The 27398-nt window shown below is 40.5% G+C and overlaps 1 protein-coding gene across 1 annotated transcript in view; it reads left to right on the plus strand.

Moving 5' to 3' along the window:
• Nucleotides 1-27398, plus strand: part of grin3bb (glutamate receptor, ionotropic, N-methyl-D-aspartate 3Bb) — a 53213-nt gene that overhangs the window by 11887 nt on the left and 13928 nt on the right. Inside the window, exon 2 of the mRNA XM_036519448.1 lies at nucleotides 26268-26896. Within this exon, the coding sequence (XP_036375341.1) occupies nucleotides 26268-26896 (629 nt within the window). The remainder of the gene's footprint in view (nucleotides 1-26267; nucleotides 26897-27398) is intronic.

The raw sequence follows: 27398 nt of genomic DNA on the forward strand, positions 1-27398 counted from the left end.
CACCTCTATTCTACTGCTCTGACTGCTTGTCAAGACAGCAGGGCTTGTCTTCTGTTAGCAAAGCAGTGAGGTGTTGTGGACCTGGCAGCAAACAATGAGACTGTCTTAGTATGTTAAATGATGGTGATCTCCGGAGCCTGGCTTGAGGCCTAGCTATTAAAAAAATAAAGGAGCATGGCAGGTGATTAATTCCTACCTCGTGTGGGACATGCACTTGTTTAAAGGACAGATAATCAGTTTGCATAACGGCGCGTGACTGATAAGGTGCAGGAACGATCTGGAAGCGAAAGCCAGCATGAGAGGAGACGAATCCTCTACTTCTGTTGAAGTGATAAATCTTGATTGAACAAACTTGTTCTCATTTCCTATCCAAGCCAACCCTGACAGGATATGGGACCAGAGCAATGCCTTTGCTCTGCACATCCTTGCTCACTGTCACCGTCTCATTTTGTGCTGCGTTATTCTTGAGGCATCTCTCTGTTGTAGTCTTTTCTCCTGTGCTGTCACCCCTTTTCCCCAAAATGGTGAACAAAAGGAGTTCCACAGAGGCTACAAAGTTTTCCTCAAATCTTGGAACAGAACATGCATAATGACATGCAACAGATTTGGAAGTCAAATCTTTAGTGCATTATACTGTTTTTTTCTTCCCTGTGTTCCTCTGTGTTTGGCTCAGAGGTCATGGTTGAACACTCCTCTTGAACTGCTACTCCATAACCCCCCTCTTGCTGTGCAGGGATCCATCTTGGCTGTGACACCCTGAATTAAAAACCTCTGATGAAGACAAATATCCAAATGCTTATTGATCTGACCCATTTCCAGGTTGTGGTTGATGCAGTGTCTTACAAGCCCTTCCCCTGGTTGATTCCCTTTTTTGAGTTTTAAATGCTGTGTATGTTTGTGTGTGTGTGTGTGTGTGTGTGTGGTGGGGGTATCCTTACATTTATCAGAAGTATTCTTAGCGTGGGATTAGTCTTATGCTTGTGCATGTGAAAAATCAAAGAAACATTATTTTACTTTGTCAACAGAGAGCACCACATTCAGGGCTTTTATATATACCAACCAGCCATTCCAGGGACCAGTGTACACTATATGCATCACAGAGTGTTTATAAGCACTCATTTTGCCTGATTTTCCTTTTTGAAAAGCCTTTTCTTTGGGTCTAGAGATATTTTAAGGAGAAAGTGACTGTCTAACAGGTCAATTGAAAAAGGAGCCAAAAAACACTGCTCTCATTTTAGTGCTGGGCCCCTTGTCTCTGTCTTCTGCTTGCAAGAAAATTATTCATCTGCAAACTTATTATACTGACAAATAAAAGTGAAATATGGGGTGAAGTCAGCTGAGAGTTGGCTGCTTTGCAAATTGAATAATAAAGGCATTTAAATGTCCTGAACACTCATTTATCATTTACTGTTTTTTTTATATAATAATTTCTGTGATTATTTTGGTTCTGTACCATATAAATTATTACATCTATGCAAATATTATAAGGGCTTAAGTTGGGAAAAATTATATCCATATACGGTACACACTAATGATCTCATTATTTGGAAAGTGTTAGACATGTTGGTGATGAGCAGGGAAAATCAGCATTAGCATGAAAGAGTCAGGCTCCTTGGAGAAACGCACGGTAAAGGGGTCACTGGTGTTGACTGTAGCAATTCCCGTGTTCAAAATCTCACATTTTATTGCTCAGGCTGTGGCCTGCTTTTGTGCTGGTTTTCTCCCAGGGGGTATTTATGGGTTCATTTTGTGACTTAAAGCTAAGATTCTGGATTCCAGAATCTGATCACATATCTGTTCTTACTGTTATCATTCCATCAAACTCCTTGAGGCATATTATCTCCTTCTGACCTTTGCCAAGGACTCTTAGAAATGTGTTTATCCCACCACCAATCACACATGGTCTTTTGACACTTCTCTTCTTAAAAATAGAGTTTTTAGGTATATTTTTAAACAATTCATAGAATATTCATATAGAATATTCAAAATGCCCATAAAAATTACTGACCATATACAATAAAAGAAATGAGAGGAAATAATAATATGACTTATTGTAGACACTGTCTTCATTATGATAAATGTACATGTTTGTGCTTAGTGACACAACGTACACTTTGATGTATGTGAAGTACAGCCTACATCAGGAAGTGTTTGCATTATATTTATTATATTTTCAGCAAACTACAAATTCAGCCCTTTTGAGGATTATTTTAAAGTCAATGAAATACTTTTCCATAAATAAACAATGAATTATAAACATAACTAGTACATTTTCTGAATTCTGAATATTATTGGTTTTAAGTGCCAGCATGATCACAAGCCACAAAACTGAATGTGGTGCAGTAAATTATAGTTGATTAAACTACAGTTGAAACATAGTGTGAGCTGAGTGAGAGTTTTGGGGACACGAGTGTAGTACTTTAGAGAATGTGGAGGCTGGGGTCTGGGACCCAATGCTAATGTAGTAAGTTAATGGTTTCGGAAGCCTGCCTTCCTGATAGCTTATCTGAGTGATTGCAGACTGTCAGTGGGCTTAGATATCCTTATCAGGCATTTCCAATGTAATCCCCGCAAACACGTCAACTGTAGACGTCTGCTGAAACAGAGGCTTTGTTAATAAACTCACTTTGACCCTTTTAGGAAATTAGATAACCCTACTATCCCACCCCATGACTTACTTCCCCCATGCCTGTAAGTATTGCTGTCAGACCAAAAACAGTCTGTAAAGTCGACAAAGGTAAACCAGGAAAGAGCCTACGGTTTACGGTCCAGGCTGATCCTTAAAGGCCTCTACACACCAACCCTGTGCCCCCCAGCCGATCTCTTAGGGACTAATTACCATTCTATTACTGTACAGGACACACCAGGGCGCACTGACCAACTTTCCTGAACGAGTTCTGAGTCCGCGCCGTTCTGAGCCTGCACTTCTCACCTGAGAAAACTCTGAGAAGAAAGCAGAAGCAACACTCCCACAAGCCTTAACTTTGACTTAAATGGACGCCGACCTCATTTTTAAGCTTGCAAGCTTGGGAAGGCAACATTTTCTGTCACTGGGAATTTATCCAAATTCTCATATGAGGATGAGTCATATATTGTGATTTGCTTGGCTGACGAGGGCGGGGGGAAATATTGAATATCCCTCTTACTTGAACAAATAGGTTGAGCTCAGACATTGGTCCCATTTTGCTGAAAGTTTCCCAGGTGTGACGGGAATGACAGGGCGAGAGCAATCTCAGCGTTGTCAGCCCCAGAGAGCTGTCCATCACTGTCTCATGCAGACAAGCACAGCGAGGCCTGTGGTAATACCATCCTCTTTATTTCAGTCTTTTCAAATAGCCTATCTGTGACTCCAAACAACCCAGGGACAGAACTGAAACCGACAGCAATGCAAAGATACTGCTGTGTTTAGGCGAAGACAGGCGACAATGACAAATGGCCTGAATGTGCGCTCGGTGGCACATTGATTTGGTCAGGTGGCTCTTTTTGGCCCCGAGTACTTTATATCCTCTTTTCCTACTACTGTGGGGCTTTTCTTGAGGTGGTCTCTCTGCTACTGACTGTGTCAGATGACTTACGTCATCGATTCTCACCTGTCACACACACATCCAGGGTAGACTAACCGCAGGGCCCCTGACATAGTAATGGCATCCCCAGGATACAGAGATATCAGCTCCCGTCAGGAGATGTGCCAGTGTTTTGGTGCCTGACAGACTGTATGCTATCTCTCCTCCACTTTACACCTGTGGATTCCCTCTGGAGTTCACAGTGGAGTTACTTTGTGCTTTAGAGGGGTTCTTATTTCCCCAGTGTTCTGGTGGGCATGGCTCATCATTAAAACATCACAGGAAGCTTGACCTTGACAGACTATATCTTGATTATTTTCCATTGTTGTACAAGTACAGTAATAGTGTGAGATGTTGTTGAGAAATCAATGGTCTGAAACCCAAACTGCTTTATCACATGCACTTGAGTTTCTCCTAGTGCCCTTGAATTGTGAGCAGAATCAGAGAGAATATCAAAAGATTCGCACTGAAGTACACTCAAAGAAAGCTGAAAGAGGATGTAGGTTCTTTCATTAAGTCTCTTTCATCTCCGCAGATGTCAATCCAGGCATCTTGGGATGAGAGTGCTAAAGCCCAGCTGACAGCGAGCTAAAAACCTCCAATTTCAACAATCACAACGTCAACCATTTTGTCCTGTAGCCTGTGACAGTATTGGTATACTCAGTACTACCCTGAAAATGACTCAGAGAGGGCACACCTCAAATGCATTGCTTACCACACGGACACCCAAAAAAGTGATTCAGCATTTTTTTTTCCACCCATTCAATTTTTACAGGTTCCAGTGTCATTAGAAAGCTGGATTCTGTTTCTGTTTAGCTTCCCTAATGGATGTTGCAGCTTGACATATGGATGAAAAGGCTGGCTGTTTTGAGAGAGCCCCTGATCCCCTTGTGAATGGTTTTGGGTTGACTTCTCACCTTATTGCCTCACTACCCTAGAAACTGTCATTAGGATAATCCTCTGAGGTCAAAAATCTTGGGAACCTGAAGGAATCCCCCAGTTCTATTTCATTTAATACAGAAAGATGAGGGGATAATAATAGATAAAAAATAATAGCGATTAAGATTTCATGGACCACTTTACATGCCTTTCAAAGATGGTTTGAGTCAGTGCAGTCATCAGCCTTGATGGTTTAGCCTCCAACAGCTAAACTGTAGATTTGGGAATTCTCTTTTTCATGTATCTTTGCATATACTGTTCAGTGCATGGGTGTTACTGTCTATCAATGTCAGTGGAGAAAAAGAAAGCTGGTTTTAACCAGTCATTCATTATATCAATCTTCAACAGTGTATTTCCCTGTCAAAGGCTTATCCCCATGTAATACTTTATATGTAGGCACTTAGGAACTGTCTCTCATCAGGAAGCCAGAAGACAAGCAAGTTACGTGTACGTGTTGCAGTTGTGACGGATATTATTCACTGAATTTCTCTTTCCCATCCCTAGGATGGGCGTTAATAAGCTCTACCTCCTATTACTTTTAACATCCCCAATCTTCCAGCAGTGGGCCAACCACGTCACACAGATGACATCTGTATTTATTTCCTGGGCCTTAAAAACAGCCCACTTGCAGTTACTGTACATGGGAGGTCTTTTGTAACATAGGCTGTCTAGATGTTGTTCTGCTGTTCCTTCTGAATCGTTAAGACTGCTGTGTCTTTCATTAATGTGTGGAAATGCTGATGCACCTGCCCTGAGACAGCGTTTCCTCTCTAATTTATGATGGGTGTAGCTCTTGTTTCCCCATACAAGCTTGCAAGTAATTGACTCATTGTGCATGTCAGCTGCAGCACCTCCAGGCCCTTTTCATGCACAGGGATACTTTTAGAATGAGGACTTAAATTCCTAGTTAATTTAAAGTTTGTCAATTATTAATAGATCATTACTCTCAGGGGGACAATGCCTCCTCTGACAAATGACATGCCATATGTCATAAATTAAGATTCATATCTCTCTCCCTCACTCTAAAATGTTTTCAGTCTAATTTCCTGTGATAAAATAGAATTGGATTTTGAAGGCTCACTTTCAGTGCAAAGTTCTGAATTATCAATCAATCTGGGGAATGAAGATCTTTCTGAGAGTTTTTTTCATTTTATATTTTACAAAGATGGTTGAATGTAGAGTGTTTTGTGGGCTGCTATGTCAGTTGAATTTAGGCAGGTTGTAGAATTCAGTCACCAGAGAATGAGGTCAGAGGCCAGAGGTCACCCCAGTTGAAACCAACTTAACATAGCACAATTTTCTCAGATATTTTTAAATATGGTTTATATATTAATCATCTTGAAGTATACTCATGCATTTATATTAAAGCATTCTGAGATATAGTCCATTGAAGTGCTTATCTTTTGGATTTTGTGCAGACCCAGACTTTTTAAAGGGAACGTAACAGAGCCTTGCTTGCACACTGCCTCCTTAGATTCCTTCTCCTAGATGTGATGTGACATGTCGAACCTGCTTCTAAATATGCTGAGCTCCTGACGGGGTGACTCTGCTTCTTTACTTCCTCTTTGTTTGTCTTACGCTTGGCTGCACTGCACTTGGATCCTGTGCTAGATGTGTGTTCTTTACTTTCTGTTCTAATATGTATCTGCACCCTGTGTCCGTTTCAGGAAATGTTACTTAAATCCATGTTAACATGTTCATGAATGTCTTTATTTTTGGCAAAGCCTTATGTTAATGTATCTAGTGTGTTCATTGTGCTTACAAGCTTATTGATCTGCAGCTTTTGATCAAATTATTGCCATCAAATTATTTTTCAGGCATTTAACTCAGGCATTTTCATAAAAGGTTTGGGAAACATAGCTTCCTTTTCCCGTGCTGGCTAAAATGGTAGTTCCTTTTTTGATACCACAACAAAATTTTTATTTTGAGGTATTCCTGAAATGTGAACATTTGTTGTTCTGTGCAAAAAGGCAAAGAGTGCACATATACTGGGGAATGTAGAAAGCTTTAAAATATATGAAAACTATGCCATTTTCAAGTGTAGAGTAAAAAGTTATACTTTCTTAAATACAGCCTTGGTAAACACATTAAAGATGATGTGTTTAGGCCGAAAGATGACGTAAGTGAATTATAACTGTAGAATCTCTAAAGACAGAAATTTAATGCATAGCTTCGGAACCATGCACAGGAAAAAATTATGATTGCTAGCTTTAAAGAAAATTTGAGAGGGTCACATCAAAGTCACTTTGAATGCACTTGTAATGACCCTGTCATAGTCCTGCGTGCTAAACCCCCTATTGTACCCAGTCACAGACAGAATGATATTTTAAAGACCAAAATGGCTTTTTATTACTGAAATCATCCCTGCCGTTTAATGGTCTGTTACTATTTATGTATTTATTTTTATGGGATCTGAACAGGCAGTGCGTCATGGTTTTTGCTGTTGGTGCGAATACATTTTCCTCAAATTGCTTTTTTCACAGTAACTGGTAGAATTTAAGAGAACAGCCCCCGGCATAGTCTTCAAAGACTTGTTAAAGACATCTGCAAAAGTGTCATTTTTATTATCGTTCCTCTTTAGCTTCATGAAAAGTATATAGCATAGCATTGTCTCGCAAAGCCTTAGAGCACTCCACTAATCTCAGTCCAATTCCTTCAGTGTTTAGAGTTTACATTGACAGTCTGTGTGTAGATAGTATTCACTCCTGATGCTTCATTGTGGAGGGAAAAGTAACTGTCTACTTTGCTAATGAACACACTTCAGTGGGCTCAGCATATTTCCTCTTGATGCCTGCACTAACAGCAGCAGATCATAAAAAGCCACTTCAGGTTAACACTTCCATTTTAGAGCAGCTATTTTAGCATTTCAAACCATCATGTTCTAACCTGTGGTTTCACTTGGTATCAGTAGAGTCTTGCTGAGCTCAGTAGCTCGAGGGTAAATGTGATTTGGACCAAAATATTTCAATGCACACAAGCGCTGGATGATGGCTGGCGGCTCTCCTCTTCCTGAAGTGGATAAATGTCTGTGACCAGGCCCAGGATTGGGAGATCAATCTGAGCCTGTCTGAGAGAGACGGAGTGTATCTGGCTGCATTTGGGGATCAGAAAACCCATAAACACCATGCATGTCAGCAACAAATCAGCCTCACTCCGTGCTCTGTGCCTTTGTTTCTCTCTTTTCGCTCTGTCTCTCCCTGAGTAATTACACTGCCCAACGGCTGGTCTTGGCAGTCCCCATCCTCCTTCCCAATCCTGATAATCCATTTGTACAGGGATTTGGGCTTTCTCAGAAAGCTCTACTGCCTGCCTGGCTTTATCCTGTCAAGTTTCAGTGTTCGCAATCATAGAGGAATGTCACCTATTCCCAGGGCCTTGGTGGACCGTAGATGTCTTCAGCAATGAGTCTGAGTGGGGTGGGTTACCTGCATCTGACCATAACATAAAAGCACTGATTTGCTTTTTGCAATGGGTGTTTTGGCAGAGAAGGTCTTGATACTGCATAACATGATTCTGCTTCAGAGGTTTCAATCAGAAAACTGCTCAGTGAGGTGCTGGAATCAAATGAAGCGTACCCGATATTGGGTAATTAAATGAAAAAGGTCCTGAACAGTGACCTTCATTCAGCTCTCATGTCTTCTTCTGCAGCTTCATGTAAAACACTAAGAAGAAATACTTTTGTCCTTTGAAATAGTTTCCAGCATGTAAATGCAATCATCAGAACTTTACTTTCTAAATGAAGTAATCATCTCATTGAGGGGAGATTGTATTTTCTAATTGAGTTCTGTAATTGTGCTAAAACAGGACTGCCAAACCTCTTAATAAGAGGAAATCCAAGTAATGCCGTACAATGTTGGATAAATTGAGTTCAATAATGAGAAAATGTAAATGGCATTGTACCTTTTTATTAATTCCTGAATACCAGAAAACCATCCATTTTAGATTAACCAGACATTATTTCTATTCATATTGTTTTGTAATAATCATAACAGTGACACATCAGATTTGATAAAATTAACCAAGAAAGTGTGGTGCTCTCTGAATGACTGAGGTGGGTTATCAAGTGGCTGCATATTCTTCTTCAATGGATTTGTCACATGATTGAAACTGTAACATTGCCACATACTGTGAGGAATGTAGACCACTTCCCACCCGGACTGCGCTTAATCAGAATTCATTTGCAAATCCACACTCCTGAAGAGATGGCTAGTGATCAAATCCCTTCAATTCACTCTGATTTCGAATTAGTCCCAGCATTCCTTTGAATGAGCTCAAACGGAGGTGCAGTTGATTACTGTGGATATACATGCACCCTTGCAGTTAGAGCGCCTTTGCATACACTATCAGGCCCCTGTTTGCGCTCAGAATGCAGATACTGGGAATAATGTGAAACACTAGTGAATTGGACACATTCAACTTCTAGCCCTCCGAGAGAGATGGATTGGCAAACTAATTCTGGGCAGGCAGCACTAGCCCACACGCTCAGTGTGCGGTGGTGAGTTGCATTTGAGATCCTCCCATAAATGTGCTGGGAAAAAATATATAGCTGTGGAACACACTCCTTTGGTGCAACTTTCCCCCGAGCATGTGTTTTAGTGGTAAGTTTTATGTTGGATTATATAAGTGATTGCTAGGTTCTTTGATAATGTTATGTTTTTTTAGTGCTATTCTATAATTAATAAACTGCACACAGATATTTATATTTACATATATAATTAGCTTACGGTTCTTGATATGGGGTTGTCACCTGGCCTACACCCATAAGAAAACTTTCCCAAAGCATGATCTGATTTGTGATGAGTATAGGTAGTTTCATTTTTTGACAAAAAATGCAAACTGATTACTCTTAGGAAATATACGATCCTGCACAATGTATTCACAGTTGGGGACCGCAGTTCAGTACAGAAACTGTTATCTTTGTTCACACTTGCAAACTGAGTACTGAACAGAATGCTATGAGACAGCAGACCAGTGACAGGAAAGGAAATTTCAGGTGTGAAAAGAAATGTAATTAGTATATGACTCTTGTTCCTCTCTGCTGACATCTTTCAGGTTGGCTGGAATAAGTTGTCTTCTCTTGTTCAGACCAACCCTTCAAAAGGCATTATGAATTCTCACTGGAGCTCTCCGTATTTCTTGACTTGTTTTCTTGCATATACTTAAGTCCTCCGACACCAAAGAGGTCGATACAGCTTTTTCAAGCCTCTTGTTAAAGAATTATTTGATTGCACCTCCCTGATCAGCTGAGTTGGTGAATTAATTGTACTACATTACATTATTGGCATTTAGCAGATGCTCTTATCCAGAATGACCTACATCGGTTCAGTTTTTTTTCTAAACAATGTTATCCATTTATACAGTTGGATATTTTTTTACTGAGGCAAATGTGGGTTAAGTACGTTGCCCAAGAATACAACCAACCAACCTTTTGATTAGGAGTAGGCCCAGTGCTATGGAGGTGCTTAGGGGTGCATTGCACCCCCAGATGAACCTCACTGCACCCCCAGTTATATCCTGATGTCTACATAGTATTTGTGACTTTTTTTGCACCCCTCTGGGTTGCAATTGAACCCTTGTATATTTTCTTCTGGCGCTGAGCCTGGTAAGGAGTCCTGCTCCTTAACCATTATGCTACACTGCTGCAAATAACAACAATGTTTATGTCCAACAGTCACATGTTGAATTCAGTGGGACAGAATCACTGACAAGGCTCATGTGAAATGTTGTACATGGGTGTGTTGGCAACAAGCCTTAGAGGATGTTATTACATCATTTTAAAATATTGTCAGAATACAAATACAGTCATATTATTAAAAGTCAGCCTCTGATGCCATCTGCAACCGCTGAGTAATTTGTGCTGGTAAGGTAGGTACGCAGTCTGAAAGGCTGGCTTTCAGATTGTGAGTGATGAATTTTCCTTGCAGAACAAATAAAATATGTGATACATAATGATGTTTACCATCTGTTGATTTCGCCTGTGACTTAAGATATACGGTCAGATGTTTTGATCACTTCTTTTAACTTGTTTTTATGCAAGTCTATGGAAGATAAATCTCTCAAAGCTGGTTTGGGTGATGGGATTGCCGTGCTGTTTATTACATGCTGATTCAAAATGCATCCACTGTTGATATTATCCACTTTATAGAAAGGAATCAAAGTTCCCATTAGGATAAATTCACATCCGCGACAATGACAGACAGCGTTGAAAATTTCCAAAATTTTGTCCATCATCATTTAGAATAGAATAGAATAGAATAGAATGATCTTTATTGTCATTATACTCAGGTACAATGAAATTTCACATGGCTTCTCTCGATGTAGTTAAAATAGAACAAATAAATACAACAAATAAATAAATAAAAGCAGTGCCAGAAAGACAGCAGTAATAGCAGCTTAATGTTTAGAGAACACAGTGGTATTAGCAGCTTAATGTTAAAAAAAAAAAAAAAAATAGAAGGCACAAATTATATTTACACATGGGTTGCAGAGGTTGTAAATAAATAGTGTCTGTTGTAGCAGTTCTGGGGGTGGAGGTGGGTGTGTGCGTGTGCATGTGTGTCGCAGTCTTTGATGTGTGAATGTGTGTGTCACAGTCTCGTGTGTGTGTGTGTGTGTGTGTGTGTGTGTGTGTATCATAGTCCTGATGTGTGTGTGTGTGTGTGTGTGTGTGTGTGTGCGCGCGCGCTCACAGTTCCTGTATTCTGTTCTGCGGTTGGGCAGGGAGGGGTGTGATGGAGGCCACAGCTCTGGGAACGAAGCTGTTCCTCAGTCTATTGGTGCGGGATCTTCTTGCCTTGAACCGTTTGCTGGATGGCAGTGGTTCGAACAGGGAGTGGCTGGGGTGTGTGGTGTCCCTGATGATGCTGCTCGTTTTCCTCAGTTGGCTGGCATAGATGGTGTCCAGTTTTGGGAGCTCCATCCCGACAATGTGCTGGGCCACCTTCACCACACCATGCAGGTCCTTTCGCTCGGCGACTGTGCAGCTGGCATACCACACAGTGACGCAGTTAGTCAGGATGCTCTCAATGGTGCTCCTGTAGAAATTTAGCAGCAGTTTCTGTGGGAGCTGGGCCTGTTTCAGCTTCCTGAGGAAGAAGAGCCTTTGTTGGGCCTTTTTGACTAGGTGTGAAATGTTGGTGGTCCATGTTAGCTGTTTTGACACAGTGACTCCAAGGAACAAGTCAGCTTAAGGTAAGCAAGTCATCGTTTCATTACTATCAAATAAAGTATCACCAGAAAGACAGCATGATGCAGATATACTTCACAAACCCTCAGTAATTCTGCTAAGACCGCTAAGTCCGCTAAGAGGTTTGCGGCAGTGTAGCATAGTGGTTAAGGAGCAGGACTCGTAACCGAAAGGTTGCCGGTTCGATCCCCACTGAGACACTGCTGCTGTACCCTTAGGCAAGGTACTTAACCCTCAATTGCCTCAGTAAATATCCAGCTGTATAAATGGATAACATTGTAAAGAACTGTAACCTATGTAACTTGCTTTGGATAAACATGTCTGCTAAATGTATAAATGTAAATGTAAGACCTACTCTACAATAAATATTTCAGTAATGCTATGGCCATTACGTTACGGGCGCACCTCAGCATGACTGAAATACATGAACAATTACAGTTCAACAGCAATAAATCAATTCAAAACTATTAATTTGTTTTAGCTTACATATTGTTAATATTAAATATGACATTAGAAAGAAACAATCATGTGGAAAGTCTGTGAAATGACACCATTTGTGCGCTGTGCATGATGGCAGTTTACCTCACATTTAATGTATTGATTCTACCACAGACGCAAGGTTGTTGTAAGATGAGGAAGTCCTTATTCTCCATATCCCTGTACAGTAATCTGTTGGTCAGCTTTGCGTACTGTTCCTCACAATAGATATCGCTAACTGTAGACATACACAGTCTTTCAGACAGAGAGGCTTTGAGGAATTCCTAGCGGCAAGTGACATCCTGCGACTGTCAGTGGTTGTTGTGACGTAACCAAAAGAATGAACTTGACTTGAAGGCTTATATGACACCTTTTAAATAATATTTGAATGGGTTTTTGTCTGTCAGAATGACAAATGCGTAAGTTTACAACTAGCAAACAGAAACCATGGAGTATATTTGCGTGTAGGAACGCTATATCATGACTGAAACCAGATACTGTTGCACTCTTTCCCTCAAAGTTAATCTCAGTGTTGTGGATGTTCTTGCCATTCCTTCCATGCCTCATTTCCTTTCCTCCTAACCCAGACCAGTCAGTTATCTTTTATGAACGTCACAATTATCCACTGACTGTATAATTACTCAGGTGACTGCGCAGTTTGTTTATGATCTCAACTGATAATTGAGTGCATACAGCGACATCTGGAGGATAACGATTGACATACAGGTTTGAATCCCTGCGAGTCACATGGTTGAGAAAGCCAGAGGACCATAATATTGAAGGAAGACTTGTGTAATTTCCCTGCTGGCTGCATCAGCATTTATGGGCGTCACTGGGGAGCAATGTATTGAATTATGTATGAGTCAGGCCTGACAGTGCCATCACTGCATGTTGCTATGAACACATTATACTGTATGTTTGAGTCTTTGATTGTTGTTATAGAAAACCAGCTTCACAAATCAACAGCAAATGTGTCTAAGGTGACAGGTTTGCTGAGTGCTTGGGTGTCTGTAAGGTGATATACAATAAAAAGTAATTATTATTAGTATTATTTTTATAGCTGATTTACTAGTTAGGTAGCTTAATAAACATGTAGTTTGCTATACAGTTACCTAGCTTATAAGCTAATAGTTGTGTCAGCATCATATTGGTGATCTTTTGCTGTTGTGATGTGTTAAGTTTGATGTGATATCTATCTACAAAGTTAACAAGAAATGCAAAATAGATTTGCTATTTTTCCTGACTCCTGCATCATATTTGTGTCTTGGTTGGGAGACATGCTCCCAATCAAGAAAAGAAGGCATATTACAATCTGATCAAATTCAGAATCAGCTGAAGAGGTAACTGAAGAGTTGTCAATTACTTACAGGCAGCAGTTCACAGCTATACAAATGTACTGATCTTTGAAGAAATGGCTAATAGTGGACACATAATAAAAATTAATATAAATGCAGGAACAGTGTAGAACCAAGAGGCCAGTGGCCTCTTAGCTGGTAAGGTGTGTGTTCCTTCAAGTTGTCGAATTTCTCAAACCCGTTTTTACCCCTACAGTATTTGTACTTAAGAAAAAGACTGAGCATGTTCAAAGCCTCTGTCAGCTCTAATAATTCTTCCCTCTTTATATGTGTGACCTGACAAAAGGGAAAAAGGGTCAATGATATCTAATAATCAGTTCATTCTGTCAGTGACAAATACATTGTTGATAGAAATCTTATTTTATAAAGAAGAAGCACGTATTTCCATTTATGTTGGCTTAGTTATTGATCTGTGTGATAAATGACATCTACAAAAATTAATACATAATTGATTTTACATCAGCTGAGAGATCAGCTGCAATCCTTCCTTCCTTCTTGTTTTCCCATACCCAGTAGCAGTCTCAGAAAACAGAGCTAGGTTTGTAGGGAGGCTGACATTGAAGAGATAGCTTGATTCATTTTTTTTGTTCTGGGTGTTTTTCTTCAGCTGTGAAACACTATGCCCAGTGACTCACCCAGTTATTAATTATAAAGCACTGTCAGAAACTCAGGTTTTTGACATCTTCTTCCAAAAATATGAAGGAAAATACGTTAGCCCCAGTGTCATGAAAAATAGACATATATACCTGGAACCAGGAAAGCAACACAATTTATTGCCAGAAATATTATAATTGAAGCTTATGTTTGTGGTGATTACGCGGGGGGGGGGGGGGGATTTTTTCCATCACAACATTCACTTGGCAGCTTCAGTGCAAAGCTGTCTGCCGTCTGCAAATAAAGTATCCTTTCAGCCAACAGCAATTTTCCCACAAGGCATTTGCTTGTATTGCCCAGAGAATCAGCCTCTTACCTCTGCCAAGGGTGCATCACCAAAATAGCCACTCCTTAAATTGCTGTCTGTACTTTTTTGTATCATGACTGCAGATGTGTTGCATGTCACATTGTATTTGTGCCTCAGGTCTGTTTTATCAGTAGGAAATCTCTTACTTAATGCTAACCAGTTTTCCTCAATAAAGAGATTTATTATCAGGCAATTACTGTAATGTACGATGGAGATATTCATGGGTTCAGCTAAACTTATTGTTGCTTTTCCCTTACAGCTCTAACATTTCCATCATCTGTCTTGCTAACTGTAATGTAAAGAGGAGTGTCGTCTGCTAAGAAAGCTCCATTCATTGATGTCTGAGGCAGGTCATTTGCAAAAATGTACCATCTGTAATCACGCGTCCCTAAATAGCTCTCATATCCAAGCTTTATTTAATTAGTCTGAAGGGGCACTGGAATCTCTAATTTTCATATAGCCATTTGTGAAGGATCATTTTTAATGTATGAATTAAAATAAAGCCTTAATTTCCGAAAAGCTCCAGACTTCCATTACGGCTGTGTTATTGTTTTCACTGGGTGTAATGAATGAGGCAGCTCTCTGTTGACCCTTTTGCAGTGTAATCGTGCGGCCATTGTTTTCCTAGTTTGAGTTTAGTTTCCCAAGTCATTTCCAATGGGAGTCTTGTACATGTCTGGATATCTTAGTCTTTGCATACTTTACATACTACTCTTCCACAGGGTTTGGTTCCAAAGGACTGGAATGCTTTAGGAAACAACTCAGCTCACATTATATTAGAAATTCCACTGATTGTAGTAACTGACAGATTGTTTCAATGTCAGATGTTCTATAAGACAAATATGTGTGAATTTCAAATTTGATGATACAGGATAATGCGCTTCCAAATGACATGAGTCCTCACCAGACACACACACCCATGCACACTCACGCAGACACAATTTACATTATTGTGTTGCAGTGTTTGGATAAATTCAAAGTTACTTTCAAACAACCAGTGACCTTCCACGTTATCCGAGTGTGTGTGTGTGTGTGCTGTGTTTCGTCATATGGCAGAACAGAAATGGAGACGTGTGCACGCATCAGTGCCCCCGCCATTGGAATGCATCACCTGAGCACTCACCTTCTCACTCGGAGTGCAAGAAGCAGGAAGAGTGCAGGCAGAAGGCATTCAAGGCCCCCCTCCATGTCATTTACATTCAGATTTCCGCAAGCATGCCTCATCCTGCAGTCTGATACACCTGCTGCGTTCTACTGTAATACACGGAGAGGGAAGATACACTCACGCTCTGAAACAGAGAGCGGATATCAATTTTCATAAATCATGGAAAGCAATGCAATGCGATGCGCATGAGTCAGAATATCTGCACCTCTGTGCTTAAAAAGTATTCTAAGTCAATACTGGTCTGTGTATGCCAGTGGTAGCAATTTCTTACCAAGTGCTAGTTAAACAGTGCATACTAACTGTGAAATAAAACCTACATTTCTGAGAACAAATGTATAAAAACAGTGAATTCATCCCTTTGATTTAAGGGAAAGAATTTGAGGTTTTGAAAATACAGGCAGATAAAATATGCATTGTGCAAAAAAGCTTACAATATCTACAGCAACAACCAGGAGAAAATCACTGAACTGATATGAAGTGATTTGATTTACCCATTGAAAGTGTGACCCTGATAGGCAGTGTGTTTAATTAAAGGTCTTGTTCTCCATTATTCTTGAGTGACCTCCTGGATGCACCTATGTCTTCAAAAATGGCCAAGTCAATTAGAATAAAGCATATGATAAATGGCAGCTGTGTTATAGGGGAAAAAAAAACAGCTTTTTACTCTATGAACTGTCCCATCCATTTAAATTACATGCTGTTGATGCTGTAGCATGAAAAATTATGAACTAGTGTGACTGAACTGGAAAAATGAAGAGAATGAACAGAAGAGAATGAATGAAGAGAATGAGGAGAAGAGAATTGTTATTGGCAGGATCAATTTTCCTGTAAATAATTCATTTAGAAAAAAAAAAATACTTATTAGTATTTTATTCTACCGCAATCATAAATCATGGTAGCATGATTTGTGTCTGGATGCAAACGTTAGAGATGCAGATTTCAATTATGCAAACACATGTTTCAGAAAGAAACGTACAAGCTGTTCAGAAATACTGTGGGAGTAAATAAGGGCCTGATGTTTAGGGATATTACCAAACACATGACAGGTATGACCTTCATAGTCAGAACTGTCATGTACAGACCACATTTCCACGTGTTTTTACAGTTAGTTTAACCTATTACATAGGGTTTTATTAGGGTTGAATTGTAGACAATGAAAACGCACCTTTTCTTATATTGAATGAACAAATTAAATAATTTGGGCAGCTATTAAACATGTGCGTTATTGAGCCAACAAGAGTGGTGAACAAATGATTATGGTCCTATGGCATTGTAAGCTAAAAATAGGTTTCTGGGTACTGTCCGTGGCTTGATTGCTGCGTGCAAAAAAATACAAATTTGCATTTAAATACAAATAAAGGACAATCACAGTGGCGTTCAAATACACGTGAAATTAGCCCCAGGCTGATTCAGACAGTTACAGATGGAAGACATTTTTGAGACAGATTTTGTAAATTACTTTTGTTATAAAAATCCTCCATTGGAAAGAAAGTTCAGACAGAGAATTTTTAATGTGTCAAGATGATAACTATGCCTGTCTGGTAGGTAGTAGCACTGTTACATATATCGGAATTCACTCTGCCTTACAATCTCCCTGCACCTTAGGCAAACAATAATTGAGAAAGGCACAGAATACTGCGTTTGGGTCAATAGCAGATAAAAAGCTTTACATATAAATGATGCAAAGTATGACTGAGGCAGTAGCCTCATGATGCTGGAAAGAAACTCACATGTCAGCCTTCCTCAGATAGCAATCTTTGAGATCTTTCAAAGGTGGTGCAGAAGGCTTCTGACAGCAGGTGCAGACAGTGTGGGTGATGGGTGGCAGTCATGGGTATGCCGACAGGCTGCGTTGTCTTCCATGCTGAGTTTGTGCATTGGGTAGTCTCAGCAACCATAGCCAGCCCTGATCCGGTTTATGATTGACTGCTGGTGGCAGGGGATTTTGATAACAGGTCGTCCAGTTTTGGGGTCTTGTTTTAGGCATTTAACCTTCATGTCACTCGGATCCCAGCTTTCTCACCCTCATCTGTGTTCATTGTGTGGCCTAAGGCTGAAACCCAGAGGGGACAACATAACCCAAGGCTTGTGGGATGCAGTAGGTTTATACCCTGATGTGTTGGAAATCATGGGTTTTGGAAGTATTTTCTTGTATTTGCAGCAGGTTGCTGTTCTGTGGCAAGCTTGTGGTGAAATGATGTGTGTGAATACTGGAAGCTGTTGGGCTGGTGTTCATTTCACTATGCCCCAGAAGGTTGCTTAGGTGTCAGCGTCCTTCATAAAAGTGAAACCTCTTGAAAATGAGTTGGTTTTTTTTAGAGGTTCTTCTGTGCCAAAGTGACATTGCTACAATAATTCATGTGAATATGAATGAATGCGTAGAGACTGTGGGACAGATATATCAAAGGTGCAAGGCATGCTACAGATTTGCAGGGCTTATGTTGAGCACTATAGAATGTCTGAGTTTGAGAATCAACCACAGTATTTGCATGTATTAATAATTATCTCTGTTTATGTTAGCTCTGATGCATTCATAATTTTGCATATGCTTCTGTAGCTCAGGGTGTTGCAACACAAGCCTACAAAGTGAAAAATATTTGGAAGTGAAGTCATAAAAGCATATTCTAAGCAGCCAATGCAGTCACATGCCCTGCATACATTATTATACATTATTATGGCATCCTATTTATGACATGCCTAAGCATGAAAAACACTGACATCCTATTTTAATTTCAAAATAACATTGCAGTACAGAACTATTAATCTGAAAATTAACAAACGGGGGTATGTATTTTATTGCTTCTTGGCACATTAACCACAGTTTCAAATTCTGAGATGCTTAACTCATAATAGAACATTTAATGAGCACTCCCTAGGGTAATAGGGTAAGGGTAATATTACTGAAAGACAACTATATGGAGTGTGACATAAAGCAGATAGCATTTTTGTGTGCATATTCTAATTGGACACATATTCATATGAAAAAATGATCAATCTGAACTGTATCTAAATGTCTAACATGAGTTTACCTGAGTGCTGTACTATTGTACTGTACTACTCGGTGGAATACCACGCAAATGTGTTGTAGGGCTTGCTTTCAGCCAAAGATCTATGTGTCACCAATTAAAGTACTTACTGTTTTTCTCCTTGTTAATTTAATGTTTGTGTGTGTGTGTGTGTGTGTGTGTGTTAGGGATTCCTGCTGAACCCAGATTTCTTCACCAGATAAAGCTTTTCATTTTCTTTGTCCTTCAGTGTTGTTTTTTCCCGTATGTGCACTTACATATTGTGTTCATGAAGGCCTGATAAAGCAAGATATTCTAAAGTCCTCCAAATGTTCACAAATATATGACTTTTATTTACAAAAAGCAATGTAACCCATCCATTTTCTCTTTGACTCCTACTGTAGATAGGAAACTACTGTGTTTTTGTGTAGCTTTGAGGTAGAGGAAAGCCTGCTTAACATTCATAGCTCTTCATATATTAGAATCTCTTTCCTTTTTGTTTTGTTTGCTCTATGTAATATTGTGTGTCTTTGGGCCACCATTTATATCTGTACCAAAATTATATTACAGTGAAAAATGCTTATTTTTGTCACACTCTTAGAAAATGCAGATCTTCCATAGTTTAACAAACAGCAAACAAAACTCAATATTTCTGCACATACAGTGGATTGAGCAAAAGCCACTTTCTTAGAAGTGACCTTAGTAAAACTGATAGCACCGAGAGGCTAGCGAGATTGAATCGCAGCTTGTTGAGGACGGAGCCAGGGCAGATCTCATTCAGAAGAGTAATCAGCTCTGAGCCCCACGGGAAGAGGAGTCCTCACTCTCTGTCAGCTGGAATCCCTTTAGGCAGCAGGGCACTTTGGTGTGTGTGAAGGGTCGCAGCGGGCTTGAGTCTGCCAGTGTCTGTCACATTCTGGATCTTTCCAAAAGGAGGATTTGAAATGCCCATGACCTCACCTACGTGTAATAAACCCACACCAATGGCCCATGTCAATCTCCCTGAGGAGTCTGTTAGGCCCAGCCCTTTTCTGTTACTCTGTCTTCAACAAGGACATAGACATTAGCTATATGCAGTCTAGAAACACACCTGTAAATGATGTTTTCAGTTCATGCTCTTGTATACCCGTATGGAAAAAATATATCGTAATATACTGAGAAATGTGTTGTTTAGCCCAAGAATAAATTAGAAATATGATTAAAATGTTTTAATACAAATTAGAAATATATTACAATATACCAAAACTGCAATAATTTACATATTTTAAATGTTTTTCTTGAGATACAAATATTTCTCTAAAATATATTGTCAATATGTATATTTTTATATGGGTATCATACATTTTCTGCATAATTTTTATCAATGTACAGGTTTAGGATTTGATCGCAAAGATTGAAGGGCCCTGATGGATTTTCCAGAAATTGAGATGTTGAAATTAGAATTGAAACCTCTTATATGAAGCTGTAATAGTCTCTGAAAGCAACCATTGTATCAAGCACATTTTCACATTGCTGGTGAATCTTTACACTAATTAACATGACTGTTTCTGTAACTTAATGCAAAAGGCAGTCACACATGTAATTTAGCTTCATCTTAGTGATATGTGGGTATCAACACAGTGGATTGAATGATTAGTCAGCATATTCCAATACTGTATCACTGTATCAGATCAGCTTTTCTAAATAAACTGCAGTTGAAAAGTGAAGGCTCTTGTTAATGTAAATAAAAGATCAATACATGAAAATTTCATCAAAAAAATTATAAGCCTCTTCTTTTGGACAGATTGAAAATGCACCAATATCTTACACAATAATAAAGTTTATGGGTATAATAATATAAAGATATAGTAAAGCTTATAAAAAATCAAGTGTTTAAATTACTCTTCCTGTCTCCTTGGTTATAGCTTTATTATAATATAGTATTTTATCCAATTCCAGTATCCAGTGACAGCTATAAAGGTTCTAGAGAATGTTATTATAATATGAGTCATATGTTAACTCAACACTGAATATGTCCAAGTTAGGCTCAAATGCATATTACCTTTTATTGATACTGTGTATAGTATTTTACCCATCATACAGTAAAATGACCACTCCTTTCCCTCTGCGTCTGTCCCATACACTCACTAATCCCTGAAGGTATCGCATTAAAAACACAAGAACCTCGATACTGAGAAACCGCCTGTCATGGCCAGATAAACACTGTAATTTATGTGGGCGCACAGAAACTAACTGCAGTTTGCAAAACAGCCATGGCTTGCCTTCTACAAAGCCATCTCCCCAGCATCCTGGATATGACAGATAAATTGCATATTATTTCATTTCCAAAATGAAAATATCAAAAAGTAATGCAAAGATGTATACATGTATACCATCTTGCAACTTATTTCTGTGCCAGATTTGTGAATGTCAGATTCTAATTAACACTGCTGAAAAGTAATATTTTCTCACATACAGTAATTTATAAATGATCATTTATTTTCCTCTTGCATCAATGCTTTGTAGACCTAAAAAAGAGAACCATTAGTAACACCAAGCATGCAGTTAAAATACCAAAAAAACCCGGTAAAAAGTCTGTGCTAGGCTTCTCCAAAGCTGAATTTACTGCACTTTATTTATGAAGGAGTTGGTTGTATACATGACAATTCAGAAATAATGGATGCAAAGACGGTTCTTGCAGACAGAAGGTATTTTTGATCAAGTCATTCTTTTCATCTTTTTCAACATGTTGAGATTTACTTAAGAGAAGAAAGGATACTGCACATGATTCACAGTGGAGTCACATATATATACTTTGTTTGGAGCTTGGACTGCCAACACCCTGCCAACAGGGTGCCATGTTTTTCAGTTCGTATTTATTATCTGCCTGTATCAAATCAGAACCACTGAATCAGCTCTCACCGAAATGAGGCCATTGTTACCTTTTTATATAAGGCAATGTTCTGCAGTGCTGAGGCTGAAATTAGTTTTTTTTTCCTATGATCATTGTAAAATTTCTTTTCCTGTGAAAAAGGCATCGAGCTCCATTAGTTGAGCCTATCATAGCTCTCTGTCTTCATTTCAGACAGGATTAAACTCCGCCTGTGTAGCTGACACCTCGCAACAGCATATACCCAGCTGAAATGGCATAAAATGGCTTAAATGTTAAACAAACACCCCCCCCCCCCCCCCCCTTTTCTCTCCTGTTCTCTGGAGTCAGTGTTTTTCAACACAGTGCTAAAAGACTACTAAGTCTGTGTGCTTTTATGCTTTCAGCACATTCAACGTGACTGGTTATAAACCCACTTTTTTAGAGTGGATTTTTCCATAAATGAGACAAATAGATTGAGCCTGGGTTTTCAAAGAGAAGTCTATTTCTGGAGTCACGCTAAACCCCAAAGTAATGTACAGTATCCTCACCAATGCAGTTACAGGTGATACATTAACACTCTTATGTAATGCATACAGTATAAATTATGTATTTGTAAGTTTTCAACGTGCAGACACAATGTGATTGTTGTATACTTTTTAATGTGAACCTTTCTGTTCAGATGTAGTCATGTGGTAACCTTTACTTTACCTCTAACTGTGTGTATTATTATATTATATTATATTATATTATATTATATTATGCTGTTTCAGGGTTCTGGCACTTCATGATCAATAGGTAACAGTCTTCTTCCAAGCAGTGCATACTGTATCTTGTTCACAGAGCACCACATGCATGCATTATTTTGTGATTTCTTGCAGGAGCTTAGTTTCAGCCCAAAATATGAATATAATTCAGTTCCTGCTGCAGTGCTGACAATAACACTGTATCAACCGACAGACAGAAAAATAAGGCAATGTGGTGAATTGACATGTGCCTCATTCCTCGGTGCTCTCCATCCCTGGTTACCTTCTATTTGCTTAGATAAATGCAGGACATTAGAGATGGAATTTTCCCTCTCATAGGCCAACATGATAAATAAATGCATCACACACAGAACAGACCAAAGTGATTGAATTTTTGTGCACATCAGAGACTTTTATCAGGTATGCAGTAACCTGCTGAGGCATTAAAATAACATTCACGGGCCCCCAATGCCCAGGATTATGCATTTGTATGGAGAGAATGGAAGTGCTTAGTTATACGCTCAAACATTTGGCTCTGGATAGACTACTGCACACAGATAAACACCGCCAATTGAAATGGAGAATAAATGAAGATTGTGCTGGGTGACTGTATCAAACAAAACTGGCGGCCTATGAGGACATCTGTAAAGGGTAGATAAATATAACATTTCAACGATCAAACAGCAGTGAATAATAAGCGGATTCACTTATTCTTTACAAGTGAACTGATTATGAAATATTGACATATAAACCTGTTGAGTTTCTTTTAGCTCACATAGCTGTTTTCTTTTTTCCATTGTGCTCCAGCTCTGTTTTTTTTTTTACAATGGTCAGGTCCAGGGTTGAGGCACATATGTGGTGCTTTGTTCCGCAAAACTCTAGGCTTATTGTATGGTTCTAAGGGAGACAGATTTATGGATGTGTATAGCTTGTATGTGCATATTTGGGTTTATCCAGTGTGTTTCACAGTAGCCGAGTTGGGCTCAGCGTAGCAAAGCAGATCAGCAAAGCCCTGTTGAGGCCCAGGACAGCCACCAGAGCTGAGGAGCAGGAGGGCCATCTCTGGTGCTGACAATAAGGTACAGCCAGGTTTTCAGCTTATGTTTCCATTAGTACTGTAATTGATAAGGAACAGAGTCGGAGTAGGAACAGTATCTGAAAGGAAAAATAAAATTAGTCCTCTGTCACTCCTGAAGGCTTGAGTTCCCAATGCTTGCAGTAATGTGATATGATCTACTATAAATGAAAGGAAAGGAGCAAGGTTAAGGTATGAAAAGATAGTGGTGATAAAAATAAATGGAAAAGCTCCTGTATGGCCCAGCCTGGCCCACCTCTCTGCCGTATCTGACAATCCTGGCTGTCCCCACCCCAGCATCCCCCTCCAGCACAGGCGTGTGCTCCTCATCTAATTCCCTCCTTGACACGGCCGCTCTAAATGCAGGATGACAAGGAGGTTTTCCACCGGAATGCTAAGCAGCTGCTGCTGATGTCAACATGACAGGCAGGACAGACAGCGTGAGGGGGCTTCCTGATGTGGGAATTGGGAGACCTCTGCTGATGGGGAGGGACTGTGTGTAGGTGTGTGTGTGTGTGTGTGTGTGTGTGTGTCTCAGTTCCCCAGGGAATGAAATGGAGACAGAGAGAGATTAAATCTGAAATGGTGGCTGTCAGTGTTTGGTCACCCCGCCCCATCAACTCCCCCTCCCCATCCCACCCCACCCCCACCCTCTTCTTGCTGGGAACATCTACACCTACATCACTTGTCTGTCAGCGAAATGAGCCCTCCCCTCAATGGTGTTTTCCTCTCTGCCCTGGTGTCATCGCCTTTGTGGTATTTCATTAATTGTATGACAAACACACTCAATCCTGCACTTGTCCACAAAGCCGTGAATCATGTGGGTTATTGTCATCATCACCAAAGCTCTTCTGCGTCAGGCAATACATTCTTCAAACACCCTGAGACCCTTGAGGTGATCTGAGAATTTCTGAGCATTAAGAATGACATGAACCGCTGTACTGTAGAGCTGCCATTTGCTCACACCAATCCCCTGTTTTGTAAGTGCATCTGTCGACGTAACCTTGATGGAGCTAAAAGAAAGTTTAAATCCCAGATCCCCTTCCCAAACCAATTTGAGGGCTGAACATTTCATTAAACTGTCTAAAGGAAACAGAGCAGTGGGATCAGATAAATAATGCATGAGTTGAATTGATCTCTTTACCAGCGTGGCCTGAACTGCTGATGCTAATGCTGATGATCATTTCATCCTCATATTGTGTTCTGACATTTGCATTAAACTTTTGTTTTTCATTAGGTTGTGTAATCTGTAATGTACATGGACCCCTATACCATTATAATCTGCTGGACAGAAATGAAGTCCTGTTCTCTGGGTTTTTCAATGACAATGACAATTCTCATGTTTGCGAAAGCTATGTAAAGGAAATGAGAGGTTTTCCGCATTTTGGTCTCACCTGACTGGCCTAATTACTTGCCGTGGGCATGTGAAATGCACTAAATCTTGAGAGGAGCACACAGCTGTCCTCTGGCTGTGAGCAGATATATATGTGGAGGTGGACACACAGAGCACAGCACGCTGGATTGCGTGGTGAGCTGTGGCAGCACTCCTGGCCTGTGTGAGTAATATCTCTGGTATTCCAGTCACACCGGTACTGATGTCATGCCTGCTTGCTAGCAGAGCCAGCCTGCTCCTCTACACTCTTCACTCTCATGCTGAGTTCAAATGCTCTCCCTCTGTCTCCTGGAGAGGAACCTTTATCAGCCTGCGCGCTTTCTGCCGCCCTCGCCATCAGATCGTGCGCACGGTGTGCACTGATGACAGCTCCAGCGCACAGTCTCGGGAGCCGCCCTCTCGCCGTTGCCCTCCGAGTCCCCCCTCCGCTCTTTCTAAAGGCCACGCCGCTTCACGCGCGGTGATTTTCTGATTGCGCCTGCAGACGGAGGCAGCCAAACGGCGTTGTCGGTTCCAATGCTGATCGAAAAATTCTGCACTGCTCTGTTGCGATTGACGTCTCCCGCAATCCCTGAGAGGCACTGTCTTCCGGCGCATCGCAGTACAAAGCCTTTCGTTTAACCCCCGTGAGGATTTGCCTTGTTCTCTGTCTTTGGTCATGAATATCAACGATTGATTAGTCTTGTCGGGAGTGCTCCCTGCCAGCTTTACTCTAGTGTTAAGACATCAACTCATCAGCCCACTAGTCCTTCACCTTTTTTTTTTCTTTGCAGACAGAGTCAAAAAGGGGTAACATATGATCATGGGAAATCCACAATGACAGCTCATGAATTACAATTACTTTCCCCACTTCAGTTGCTTGGCTTGTAGAAGCAGAACAAATTAACAGCTTGTCAGGGGTGGGGGGGTTGGGGGGGGGGGGCTTACTGGAAAAAGTACTACAACACAACCAAGGTCACAGTCGAAACACAACAAATGTCTTAAGTAGGAATACTTTCAGATTAACGGTTTTCTTCATTTACATTGGTTTGAGCTATGGGATTATAGTGGATGCTGCAAATTATAGCATCCAAGTAAAGTACAACATTTAAATTCTTAATAATGCTGAAGATTGGTGCTATGTAATAAATTAATGAGTGTCAGTGTGTACATCTTGCCTCAAGTGGTCATACTGCGCCACATATTACAGCCTTATAATAATTGTGGTGTTGCTCTCCTCTCACCCCATGTAGTTATAAATGACCTCAGTTAAACCATTAAGGGCCAGTGTTGGATAAATGACACATTTGCACCGAATTAGCATAGCATAATGGAAGGTCTTTTATGCCTCATCCTATTAGGCCTAATGCTGTACTCTGAGGATACACTGAACAGGCCCATAGCAACATGTTTTATTAACCTGATCATGTGTAAGAGTTCAACAGGACTGTACACACTGTAATTGAATGTCATGCCCATGTAACTCGTATGGTAGTAAACTTGGCTTCCTTTGTCTAGGCAGGTTGTACAAGTTAACAGAGTTTCCCTCCCTCCACACTCTGGCCTCTCCCTCAGAACCGGTTCCACCTGCAGATGATGACTCGGATCCCTCCATCGGGGCTGGCGGAGCTGCTGCTGACCGTGCTGCGGAGGAGTGGCTGGCAGGAGGGCATGGCTGTGCTGTGTCAAGGCTGGGAGGAGGCGGGGGTCCTCGAGCTGCTGGAACTGCAGAGCCAGTTGGGCTGGGGTGAGGCTCACTGGCACCTGCGGGCGGCCCTCAACCTCTCCACGGCGGCGGAGGAGGATGTGGAGGTCGCTGACTTCCTCTCTGAGCACTTCCGCCAGGCCCGGCCTCCCCCGGCCTCGGTGCTGCTCTTTGGGGCTGACCCCCAGTGTGCTGCCACGGTCCTGCGCAGCGCCAATGACCTGGGGCTCACTCTGCCCACCGTGCACTGGATTATGGGATACCCTCTCAGCCCCGATGCCCTGCACTCTATAGGACTTCCACTGGGTCTGCTAGCCTATGGCGAAGTGGACCGCAAGCCACTAGACTACTACATCCGCGATGCCCTGCAGCTGGTCAGCCGGGCTGTCTCTGCAGCAACTATAGTGCGGCCAGACCTGGCATTGATTCAGAATATGGTCAACTGTTACGACAAACCCAACAAACATGAGGTGCCCTCCTCTGGCCAGTATCTTGCCAGGTAAATGTACTGTATTTACATCACATCAAATGTAACTTTCAATTTAATGAAAGAAACCTTTTTCATGTTTCTGAAAACATGTGTAAAAGAACTCACATTTTAACCCAAATAGCAGGGCTGGATATACCATTTATAAACTTGCCTGATAATGACCCAATGTGTGCATGCTGTCTTCAAGCAGACATGTTCCCTGGGATTCATTTTCAAATATTCATTAAGTTCTTTCAGTACACTTTAATTATTTCAGTAATGTTAAGGTATTTTCAACAATGTTAATGATAACTGGGAGGTAAACAATGCACAATACAGATTACTCTTTGTATGTACTGCTAGTAGTATGTCATTTTTCTGGTTTTTACAAAGTTAACTGTGGTGTCAGGTGATACTCATAGGGGTTTATGCTCTCACAGAGGCCCAGCAAGATGAACTTTTTAGGCAATGTATGAATTAGACTTGAGGTATTTTTCATATTTTGGATTGGCAAGTATTACAGCTGACCACA

Source organism: Megalops cyprinoides, chromosome 2 (assembly GCF_013368585.1).
Source record: "Megalops cyprinoides isolate fMegCyp1 chromosome 2, fMegCyp1.pri, whole genome shotgun sequence".
Taxonomy (NCBI): Eukaryota; Metazoa; Chordata; class Actinopteri; order Elopiformes; family Megalopidae; genus Megalops; species Megalops cyprinoides.